Source organism: Taurulus bubalis (genome assembly GCF_910589615.1).
Source record: "Taurulus bubalis genome assembly, chromosome: 14".
NCBI lineage: Eukaryota > Metazoa > Chordata > Actinopteri > Perciformes > Cottidae > Taurulus > Taurulus bubalis.
In genome coordinates, this window is record NC_136602.1 from 6,727,141 (window position 1) to 6,739,420 (window position 12,280).

At 40.6% G+C, this 12,280-nt stretch overlaps 2 protein-coding genes across 2 annotated transcripts; one reads left to right on the plus strand and one right to left on the minus strand.

Moving 5' to 3' along the window:
* Positions 1 to 241: 241 nt before the first annotated feature.
* LOC306747056 (cytochrome P450 3A40-like) lies at positions 242 to 7,595 on the minus strand (the record flags this gene model as incomplete). The annotated part of the gene is made up of 13 exons (XM_079230056.1): positions 242 to 594; positions 685 to 847; positions 1,730 to 1,956; positions 2,063 to 2,223; positions 2,721 to 2,805; positions 2,939 to 3,063; positions 3,174 to 3,316; positions 4,493 to 4,578; positions 5,366 to 5,479; positions 6,209 to 6,308; positions 7,063 to 7,115; positions 7,291 to 7,384; positions 7,525 to 7,595. 13 exons carry the CDS (start codon positions 7,593 to 7,595, stop codon positions 523 to 525), a joined length of 1,494 nt encoding a protein of 497 aa, XP_079086182.1. The 3' UTR covers positions 242 to 522.
* Positions 7,596 to 8,261: 666 nt separating this feature from the next.
* On the plus strand, positions 8,262 to 12,118 carry mrpl57 (mitochondrial ribosomal protein L57). The gene is made up of 2 exons (XM_079229626.1): positions 8,262 to 8,401; positions 11,301 to 12,118. The coding sequence occupies exon 2, from the start codon at positions 11,317 to 11,319 to the stop codon at positions 11,626 to 11,628; it is 312 nt and encodes a 103-aa protein (XP_079085752.1). The 5' UTR covers positions 8,262 to 8,401; positions 11,301 to 11,316; the 3' UTR covers positions 11,629 to 12,118.
* The last annotated feature ends 162 nt before the right edge of the window (positions 12,119 to 12,280 follow it).

Sequence of the window (12,280 nt, forward strand, 5' to 3'; positions counted from 1 at the left end):
TTTGGCTACTTAATGTAAATACGCTCTTGATTCACCAAGCAGGAAGATGCTTCAGCAAACAAAGCCAATTTAGAGACTTTAAGATTAAACACAGGAGAAAAAATGACTGGTATGCCGTCTATCTTGATGCATGATGCTTAAAAAGGGAAGAAAGGCTAAAGCAAAATTATATGAAACGAAATGGGTGGTTGAACGTTATAGAACTTTTTTTTTAAAAAGAAAAAAAAAGTAATTTGAAAACGGTATTTATTGTGACAGAAACAACAGTTGTCATCAACTTTAATAATAATGTATTCATGCATATTATATTACATAACCCCCAATTAGTTCCCCTACAATGCTACACACTTCCTTTAAATGAATGAAATACATTTGATCCATCAGATATTAGGTCGATTAAAATATGAGTGTCAGTATTCTAAACACTTGATGTATACAACTTTAATTCATATCCTTTCAGCAGTTAAAACAACTGAGCAATTCAGACACCTGGTATATTCAGAGAAACTGCTTTTTTAATTACTATTGCCTGGGAACAAACTTGAGTTTTACTGGCTGTTTCGGTTGGAGCATCCAATTAAACTCCAACGGAATCTGAAAGGGAGAAATAAATGTGAAATTAGGGGCATGGCAAGGGAGGAGCATGACAGTCTGAATGCACATGGATGTGTGTGCTGTCCTTACCACAGTGTCTTTGCATGTTTCCACGGTGTAACTCTGCAGGAGACGGACCAGAACCGTCTTCATGGTGAGGACGGCGTAGCGCATCCCGACGCAGTTACGAGGACCGAGCCCGAACGGCATGTAGGCGTACGGGTTCACCTCCTCCCCGCCGTCTTTACTGAACCTGCACGTACAGGTGGGCACAAAGATGCTCCTGAGATCATTACGTCATGATTGGGGAATGGGGAACAGGTGAGCATGGAGGATGAGCGAGTCTGGTGACTGGGACAGGGGGAAAGTCAGAGGACCTCTAGTGGACAGATGGAGAACTGCACTCTGTCCTGTTTGGTAAACCTCACATTCTTCGAGATTAAGAAATGCATATTCATCACATATATGTCTTCATATTTAAATGTATATTCTTTCTCTTCATATTTCATTCTCACAATAATTCTCAAAAAACACAGGTCGACCATTGTCATCTTTCCTTTCTTTTACAATGAAGTTTGAAAGGTAAAAATCTTAAAAAGGTCAAAGTTTTAAAAGGTATAAAAAGTCAGGCATACAAACTGCAATACAGCAATATGTATTGATTTCTGAGAAATTATAATTATACTTTTATGTAATCACCAGAGCCATCCAGTAGAGTGGACCTGTCTTATCAACACTAAACATTGGATAGATATGATTTCCTAATTTGCATCACAAAATGAGTATGACAGCACACTTACTTCATGTCGTCTACTTGTTCTACTGTTGCACTACATTTTATAGTTCACCATTATTTCCGTAACGTTGCATGTGGCCACTGTTTACATGTTATCAGCTGCTGCATCAAAGTCAAGAATGAACTTTCACTCTCAACTGATGAGCCAACATGGACGTGAAGTGGCCCGTAAAAATGGAAATTTTAACATTGACAATTTCGTAACAGCTGTGTAACTCCATCTGAAGAAGAAGATTATGTGCGTAGGACCTTGTGGTTGCATTCTCCTCCACGGAAAGAGGGTTCTCTCTCGTAGATTCATGAATGAAAAGAATGGAAGCTTAGTGGTTGCATGTTTACCTCTCGGGTCTGAAAAGCTCAGGTGAGCTCCAAAAGCGTGGGTCCTTGTGTAATAAGTGCACTGGAACCGTAACCATTGTTCCTTCAGGGATGGTGAGGCCGTGCACCTCGGTAGTTTTTTTGCACATCCTCTCGAGCCGAGGTGCAGTGGGAAGCAAACGCTGGGACTCGGACAAAACATGGTCCAGGTATTCCAGACCGACCACGTCCTCGTATCGAAGTGGAGCCTACGGGCAAAAGATAAACAGGCGAGGATTAGAATAATATACAACGTTGGCTATTGAAAAGTGTATTTTACATATGGCAACAGATCACATGCAAAATGACATGTACGTCTCTCGGTAGGTTGGCATCGATTTCTTCGTGCAAGGTCTGCAACGCTTCAGGGTTGGTGGCCAGATTGTAAAGGAGGTAAGTGAGAGTGACACTGGTGGTCTCATAGCCGCCAAAGACGAAAATGAAAGCCTGAGAGAGGATCTCGTGGTCGGTCAAACCTACAACGATATAAAGAGAAATGTTGAGCAAGAAAACTACTTTCACGAGCGGAGACTTTGACATTCAGCTTTGCGCGTAACACGGACATTTGCTCATACACTAAAAGACGTGTTTTCCATTTGAAAGAATACCGTACATCTTATTCAAAGCTACTGTACTCCTGTTATTATTATTGTTGATAATTATTAATTGTTGTCAAAATAATTTTAAAAGATAGTTTAGAAAAAGGGAAACATTTAATGCTTACGTCTGACGTTATCAAAGCCAACAGCAAAATAACCAGGATCACTTAATCTGCCTTTTATTTTCGGGACTAATCATAAGTAGTTTGTTCTATAAAATGTAATAAGATTGTGAAAAATGGCTGCCATAAGAAGTGCCTCTTAAATGGACTTTAGGTGTGTTTCTCCTGAGCTGAAGGAGCTGATGGCGGTGCAGAACAATTCAAATATAATTGAAGAACAGAGTGTCACCTCGTCCTTCATGAGTTACACACCTTTACTCGGTTGATCTTCTTCACTCTTTATGTCTGATTCTGGTATCTCGTTCTGAATCATCACCTGCAGGAAGTCTGCTCGACCCTGGATCAGAGAACATTCGACACAAATTAGAGGGTGGTATCGATCGGCCCATTCAACTCTAAGAGCGAATAAACGCAAAAAGTTTGAGATATGCCGTAACATGATTTTCACTTAGTAGAGATGACATGCTTACAGATTCATCTGCCCCATGCTGTTCTTTAAAGCTCTTGATGATGTTGTAGAAATAATCCATACTGAGACTGGGGAACATCTCAAGTTTCAGGAGCTTCGCCAAACGGGCGCCGAAGGGAAATACCACTGAAAGAAGACCAAAGGGTCGTTTACCAAAATGTGTACATCTCGTGATTCCAAGGTACTGACACAATTAAATGGTCTCTGCCAATAACCGAGGCGGAGGGAGGACATACTTAGTAGAAAGAAAGGCCACAGTCTGAAGTTGAGGATCTTCTTGAGATGAGTAACAAGTGGGTCATCTGGATCGTTTATGGCGTTTGCCTCAACACTGAAGGAGGCACTGGTCACAACATCTAAACTATAAGGGCCCACAAATCTAGGCGGAAAAGAGAGAGAGGTCTTTTCTTTGAGAAATTAACATGGATTAAATGCTACAATTTGTTATTTATTTTATGACAATATAAAAATGGTGACCCTTCTTAGTCGATCAGTTGACTAATCGGCCATTTTGGTCTCAGTTGACTAACATTTCTTGAGTTGATTTGTCTTTTCTTTGCTTCTTTTTTTCGAGCTGAATTACTTTTCCCCCCCAAGAAAGTTATGAACACACCTCTGGTAAACACAATATTTAAAAGTGGTGCTTTTGTGCAATTTCTATTTGGAGAAACTCAGTTTTACAGATCTCTCGATTAAACAAACTAATACGTTAGTTGACAAATTGTCAACTAACAACAAATTGTATGATTGTGTCAGGTTCTGGTACCAAGGAAAGGACCCAAAAGCCGTTGCAACGATTCAAAAGTAAATTTGATAAACAAAAACTCAGGTACTGGTCTTACGCACGAACAAAAACAGGAATCCAAACAGGGAGCAAAAACAGGGACAAAAACAGGGCTCAAAGAGCGAGACGGGGGCTCCGTAGAGCGAGACCAGGACTCTGGACAGGAAGGGGAGCCGGGAGACTCTGGTGGGGGAACGGGACTCTGATGGGGAAACCAGTGTCGGCAACGGCTGCGAGGCGGCAGCGGGGACTGGGGACAGCTGCGAGGCTGCAGCGGAGACTGGGGACGGATGCGAGGCGGCAGCGGAGACTGGGGACGGCTGCGAGGCGGCAGCGGAGACTGGGGACGGCTGCGAGGCGGCAGCACTAGACACAGGGGCACTAGGCTCGGGGAAACTAGCCTCGGGGGTGCCGGGAACAGGCTGGGGAGCCGGCAGGACACGGGAGGCTGGAATAGGCCTGAGAGCAATCCGACAAGGGGACAGAAGACAAACAGGGTTTAAATACAAGAGGAGGGTAATGAGGAACAGGTGGAAACACTGAGGGCAGCACAGGTGAAACAATCAGGGAACAGGGCAGACAGACAATCACGGACAATCACGGGACAAGAAGTGCAGAAACACAGAGAACGCACAAGACAAGGACTTCACAATAAGACAGTACTCCAAACAAACTAACATTATAACAGATTGTTAGTCGACTAAGAACCTCTCTGGTCGAGGACAGTCCTACAATGTAAATTTGATGGCATAAAGCAGATCATCAACATACGTTTTTACATCCAGAGGTTCATCCACATGTGTTTGTCCAAGTTTTTCAGTGAGTCGGTCTGCATATCGAGCCACGATGGGAAAAACCTTTCAAAGAAAGTTGTTTAATGTTGATAACGTAGGTATACATGTCTACCATTTATGCCAACTTCTTTCAGTGGGTCTATATGTGTAGACAAACAATTGTAGACATACTGTCTATTAGCAGGGTTCCCACTCTTTTCTAGTGATCATTGTTTATTGACTTTTCCAGGACGTGATCCAGCTGTTATAAGGGATGCGCCACACACTACTATGTTCCTCTCAGCGGATGTCTGATTCAAAAGATGTGCTACTATGGCTGTAACATATCTATGATATCACCTCTGCATGCTTCAAAATTATAGTTCGATTTAGAGTTTACGGACACGTGTGACGTGACTTGGGGACGGGGGGTGTTCACCGCATTTTCACAATATAACAGCCAGGTGGCATCCTCTTGGTCTGAAAAGTGAAGCCAATCCGGAAGTGCCTTGAACTTTCATTCTGGCCACGAGGGGGCGACTCCTCCGGTTGCAAAAATTGTATAGAAGTCAATGATAAAATGACTCTTCTCACTTGATTACCTCAGTAAACATTATAAACACCAGTTTATGGTCATAGTCACTAGTTTTAAGTCTTCTTCAATTCAGCATGATTATCAATTAGACAATGATGGTCCCATTTAGAGTAAAATATAAAATGAAGCAGGGTATTCTTTGTGTGCGGCTACCTTGTAATTGACAGGTTAACTACTACAATGGCCCTCGTCTACAGTCCAAATATGTGGGAATCCTGACTAGGTCAAAGGAAGCAGAGTGGAGGAGAGGTTATTGAGGCCGGAAAGGAAACCAACCTGTTTCAGTCTTCCACTGGTGAAGCACGGTGATAAAGTGCTCCGTATTCTTTTCCACCTCTCATCTTTAACTGTTGTAATTGCATCATCCATAGGACCTGCAACTGGATTATCCTGTGAACATGACATCAATTCAACTGAATGTTTAGATTATTGTACAGAAGAGTTCCTCCGACATTTCTCCTCCTTTTTCGTCTGCCCCAATAATTTGACTTCCTGTATAAGAGCCGATACATCATACTGTGCAGAAATGTAACTTTCTTTCTATAGAACGGTGTCTTCTGTATTTGATTTTAATTTGTGTAGGTCATATAAAAGGATAACATGTATCTAAATAAAAAATATAACTGTATCAATCGTGACATGTTTGTTAATAGAGATGTCAAAATGCAGCGTTTTGACATTCATGTAACCAAATTTCAGGCGGATCAGTCTAAGTTGTGCATTTTTACTAAAAGCACAGATGTGTCTTACTGCTCACCTGTAGAACAGTTAAGAATGTTGTGAGAGTTTTTTTTCCAGTTGCACAAGAAGTTGTGTGTGCGGTCTGGTGTAATCCTCAAGCATAAACCTCTGACTCTAAACTCCAGGATATTACGACACATCCAAACTTCCTCTCAACTTGAATGAGGCAGAGTTAGCAGCCTTTTGTTCCCTTGCTGTTCAGCAAAATAAGTTTGAGCTTTGAACTTGCCTGATAAGGGGGCTAGAATACCATTGTCCTAACGATGTTGTCTAAGAACAGACCATTTCCCATACCATTAGAAGTAACTTTCTTTTCATGAATGCTGAATTTCCATGTTCTCTGGTGTTTGATAACATGCAGCAAGATGAGTCTCTTACCCTGCGGTTGGTAAACGTAGAGTAGCATTCCTTCACCATCACAGTTTTAATAAACTCAGGGTCTGCTACCATTAAAACTGGTACTCGTGCATCAAACAACCTGCACAAAAAAATACGTCAAAAAATACAAAAATACAACGTCACAGTCTAAATGAGTTAAATGAGATAAGGCAGAATTAAATATATGATGGTCAAAATGTTAGCCAATTCCTACAAGGAAAGACATATCTTTATCTTTCTTTAGCATGTTTTTCATTCACAATAAACTATGCCATCCAGTGGTGGAAAGTTACAATTTACATTAAATCAAAGACCTTGCTAGTCCTTTACTTTACTAATTTTAATTTTCCGCAACTGTAATTTACTTTGTACACTAGTTGACAGATTAAGTTACCGGTTTCATCACAGATTAACATTCTACATGATTAGGATATTTGACATTGACATGCTTTAAGAAAGATTAAACCGGTTGTTCCCAATTGTTTGGCTCTTGTGACACCTTATTTAAAAAAAAAAACACCATATGGCCGAAGAGCAAAACCGCCTATCTAAAAAATGCGTGTTGTTTTCTTGCAGAGTGCTATTTGTTAAGTATACCCAATACATAATACAAAAGAAAAAGAAAAGAAAATCACAGTGTAGATAGGAGGGTTTTCCCCACGTTTCCTGGATCATCATATCACTCAGATATGGAGGTTTTACACTTTGGCCATCGATATCCTAATTACCCTCTGATTTGTTTTAGGAGTTGCACGGCTACTTGGTTGTACTTTTACTTCATATTCAAGTAAAGGATACGAGTACTTCTTCTACAACTGACGTCACCTGTAGGAGGAGAAGAAACAACAACTCACCCCCAGACATCCCCGTACTTGGCTTGGCATTCGCGGTCAAAAGAAACTAATCCCTACAAGAAATGTAATTTAAAAAACAAGTGTTAAAAGATCCAAGACTCTAAGCTTCCAACATGTTCAACAGATCAGAGACAAGTCAAGCGATCAGTGCCAAGCTCATCTTCAATGCGTTGGTAACAAAACAATGTTTATTCGCTATACGGTTTGCGTTTGTTCACGTGCCATTACCTTTCTAAAGGATAGAAGTGTTCCAACAAACGGCAAGGGTCTTGGTCCCGGTATGTTCAGTTTTTTGAACAAAAAATATGGCCAAATGCCATACCTATGTTATTAAAAACACAGAGTTATAGTTATTTCACAAACATTGATCAATAATGCAACAGTTTAACAACAAATGGAAAGACTAAAACCAAAATAAGACCCTAAAATGAACCTACTGAGACAGTTATAGAAACAACTCACAGCAAGAAAAGGACGAAAAAGAGAGCCAACAAAGTCCAGGTGGTTGCTGAAAACAAGTTAAAGACAAACATGTTGCTTCTCGCAGAGGGAGAGCTGGACAGCTGGGAAATGAGGAAAGACTGTGAAACCAGTGTCCGGTGGTGGGTGGAGCCACAGACTAGAGCTCCACGGAGTATTTGAGCAGAAAGGACTCCGTTGACAGCTCGTTATTTTCTACCTGAGCACCGAGAAGCGACAATTTACATGCTCACAATCCTGTTGTTCAGCTTGGAAGACTATAAGTTTATAAAATACTGTAAAGAGCAATCTTACTCCATCCAACAGATCTGTTTGGCTACTTAATGTAAATAAACTCTTGTTTACCAAGCAGTAAGGTGCTTCAGCAAACAAAGACAATTTAGAGACTTTAAGATTAAACGCATTTAAACTCCGCTCAAATCAAATCACATCTACTGCTACTGTGATAGTTACAGCAATGTAAATATGCATACATGTATATATGAAACGTGTGGTTGTATACATGTGCAGGTGTGTGGCTACGATGTAAAGAGGATGAAGACACGAATAACGTCTTAAGAGTGCAATGTGTCCTCCTTGTACTTGTCACCACACTAGTTTATCCCAAAGATAGTTAAATAGTTACACGTATTACTTTCTCTGACGATAATGACAAACGCGTTTGCGACACGTTTGAGCTTCCTCCCGCACCGTAGATAACCCGGAAATCCAAGCCATTACGTCAACAACCAACAACCCCTTTATGCCAGCACCGGTGAACTCTCACGTCGGTCTTCGCCTTGTTAAATTGTTTAAACTGCGGCGTTTGTCCACTATTTCGTCGGAGGGTGAACTACATTTGTCCTAGTTAGAAGGCAAGGTAAGAAACGAAACAAATATATGTCTGTAATGAGGATTCAATGACGCCATTGTCGAGCTGCCCTTGGTCTGTAACGCACGCACACACACGTGCTCTGTCGCTGTGTTTACATAGGGGTCATATGTTGACTTTGTGTGTAACGGAACGTATACAAAGCGTCTGCGGCCTCACGTTAATTATGACCGTTTGAATGGAGCAGAAAGTTGACACCAGTCACTCACTCACTGCCAGGAACAATCCGTGATCAATAACCCTGCAACACTGAATATTATTATAGTATACTTATTGTGTTCTATATTTTGGATGCTTGTGTATTCAAATCCTCACCGATTGCTTATTTTTTCCACTGGATTAGTTGGACATTTGTATTCAACATCAAGGTTTTAACGTGTAATCATGTCAGTAATTGTTGCTGCATGTTTTACAGTAATCTGATTAATTATTATGGAAGAATCCATATTGTTTTGTATTTCTGCTGTAATTTGTATCTATTATGTTTCTTGATATTTCTACGTAGTTTAAATATTAATTTGGTTTCTTGCATATTGTAAATTTGCATTGGGGTATGTTTTGATTTTGAGTCAAAGAGTTGATCAGATTCTTCAGAAGGTTGTTTGAAAATATTTGCCACTGTTATTATGAGGTATTCACAGAAACAAAAAAAAACCTTTCTTGCATATGGTTAAAAATATTGTGTCAGTTACATAATACAATATATCTGTTTAATCTGGTTCCCAAATTGCAGGATAAGCACAGATGCAATTAAAGAGTTTGAGCTCCAGGACCCAGATATTGTGCATGATTACTTACTGACATGGTTGACACTTTAATAAACCATTATTGTTATCATTTACACCTGTGCTTCTTCTGCGGTTTTAAGCCTGTTTCAGTGAATCGGGTGCAACTACCGAAAGAAAAACAAAGAAAAGGACATTTTTTGCCATGCAGAAATCTAATCGTTATCGATGAAGGGGTCCCTGAGCACTCGTTCCCTCCTATTGCTTCCATTGACGCTGTCCTAACAGGGCCAGTGTCTGAGTATCTATCGTGCAGCATTACACATCACTAGTGTCACCACAGTATTTACATGTTTACAGGAATCAGAATGATTGCTTCCAAAATCACTTTGACATTCAGTGGTATCCACTATCCTGGATATCAAAACAAAAGGAAGTTTGATTGGTGAATAATATTATTTATTTATTTATTTAACTATGTTTTCTTTTGGCATTATGAGTAGGACTGATAATGAGGATATGGAGTGAATGTGCGAGAGCGGTCACTGGCTTCATTCCCCGACACAATCCTTGCAGGAGGTGAAGATTTGTGAGGTGACTGGAGAAGGCAGAGTGCATGACAGTCACCATGATGACTCCAGTGAGCTCTGATACTCTCATCAGAGAGATGTTTTAATTTTTTCTGTGTACACTATGCGGGGGACACAGAAAAAAATATTATTATGAAACCATGAATGAATCAAAGTTGTGTTCACTGCAGCGATTTTACTCATACAACGAGGAAAACTAATTTGTGTGGCACAAAAAAAATCCTTCTGTTGGTCTTTCTCTCGGTAGTTGCCGTGATTCTTACGCAAAGACCCATTGATCAGCAGCTCATTTTTATGCAACATTCATGAGGTGCTTTGACTTGACCGTTCATGGTTTAATGTGGGCGTGTAGAGGGCAGGATGTGAGGGTGAACCAGCAGCGAATATTTACAGGTAGATTTGGGATTTATAAAAGAAAATTGCGCACTGGAAGGCGCAATGTTTTATAAATTTGAATAGTTTTTGGGACATGTGCATTTCCTCTTTTTTTATGAATGAATGAATATATACTTTATTAATCCCCAAGGGGAAATTTTGTGTCGCGTAGCAGCCATTTACACAGAAAATAAGATATAAAAACAGGGATGAAAGATATATGCAATAATAATACTAATAGAATAAAAATAACAACAACAATAAAATAGCTGGATGAAAGAAAGAATAACAGAGTATTCATTTAGGAATTAAATTAATTTTGTGTGGATACTATGCACTGTTTTGTAACGTGAACCCAGGTCCTTTTTGAAAGACTATTGGCTGAAAATACCAAAACAATGCGCGCCTGTGGGTTTGTTACTGCCGGCGAAATACCAATTATAGCAGCTTTAAACTGTTTTCCCTGTCACACTTTTGACTTTTTACACAATAACCCATGCGACCCCGGGAAGATAAAGCTGTCTGTGTTGAAGTGATGTCATGCACTACTGTAAAACTGGCACAAACAATGACTCATCATGCTTTAATAACATTAGGTTACTGATTGTTGATCTTTGTTGTGTACAAAAGTTCAATAGTGGAACGCTATTACGCTGACTGCTCTGACCTCCTTCCCAGAGCTATGTGGGCGTATACAGACCTTTCACCTTTTGTCGCTCTCAAAGGTGCCGACTGAAACTCGCCTTTCCAATTTGCAGGGCCACCTGTTAATAGGGTTGCAAAGGTACCCAGCCCTGAGTTCAATCTGAAGCCCCAGGGGATTCAGGGTTAAGTTGCTAACTATGAACTACGTTCATTGTTCATTCCAATCCAGCCGTGAACCTTTGTTGTTTTGCTGTCCTCCCCATTTCCTCCCAGTTCTTTACAGTCGCCATAATAAAGGCATACAATTTAATTTAGCTGCTCAAGTGTCAGGGTCCTGTTGTTGAACATGCTGGCTGACTGTCACTGTACGGAGACACTTGAATGGAACAGAGCCATCGTTAATGTTGTTAGTAACATCTGTGCTTTTCCGATGATGAGCAGTCAAGTTGTCTGCAGTGAAAACGTAAATGTAATACTGAACCTTTTTGTACCCTTGTGATATGTCCGGTGCATAATGCCTGTTTTAAACAGTTTTTTTTTTCCCCCTTTCAGAAACAACTTTGCCACCATGTTCCTCACCCTCACCCTGCTGCGGAAAGGCATCTCTGGGAAGCAGTGGATCGGAAAGTACCGTCGTCCACGACAGATTACGTGGCAGATGAAACGCAATACGCTGAAGCATCTGGAGCGCGAGGCGGAGAACGAGTACTGGATCAGCCGGCCGTACATGACCGCGGAGCAGGAGTACGGCCACGCCGCCGAGCGCAGAGCCCAGAACTGGCTCCAGATCAAGGAGGCCAAGTTCGTCAACTTTCCTGAACACAAGCGCATCACAGACCACCTGAGTCATCTCAAGATCACCAAGACATGGTCGAGTTAATGTGAGCATTGAAAGACTGTCTTCATAATGTGACAACGTCACGTTTATTTGTGGAAAAAAAGAAGAAGCTCTGTTTTGTTGTGTGTTAAAGCAACACTTTGTACGTCAGCTGCAAGGCGGCCATGAAAAGTTGTGAACAGAATCCATAATTGACTGTTTTAAGCCTCCATGAAACAAATGTGTAAACTGTTTGTTTGTTGTACTGTATCCCAGACTGAATCCACACCACTAAAACCTACTTAACATTCTCCAGCTGATCTGTGGGTCCTTATTTTAGCTCTCATTAATAAAACACACTTTCAAGTTGAGAAAACCACGCACCGGTTATACAATCTCTATAATGATGTGCTCCTTGAGAAAAATGTTGGAGGAATTATATAAATAGTCTAGGGAGGTTGGGACAGAATTATGTAATGTTATGGCAGGTTAATGTCTGTAATATGCATTTAACTGTTTTACATTTAATGTATTAAAGGGGTGTGACTGTCAGTAAACCCAATAGCTGAAACTAGACTGTTTAATCCCTTTGAAGTTCGATAATCCTCGAAGGTTCGTGGAAACTCTCTCACTTAGTGGATTCTCATGAAATGTGACGTTTGATTCTCTTAACTGTGCACTATGATTCTCTTAAATCTCAGTGAATTGCTTCTGT

Bases quoted from the DNA above. Each gene is read 5' to 3' on its own strand.
- mrpl57 (XM_079229626.1), top strand. From the start codon at position 11,317: ATGTTCCTCACCCTCACCCTGCTGCGGAAAGGCATCTCTGGGAAGCAG.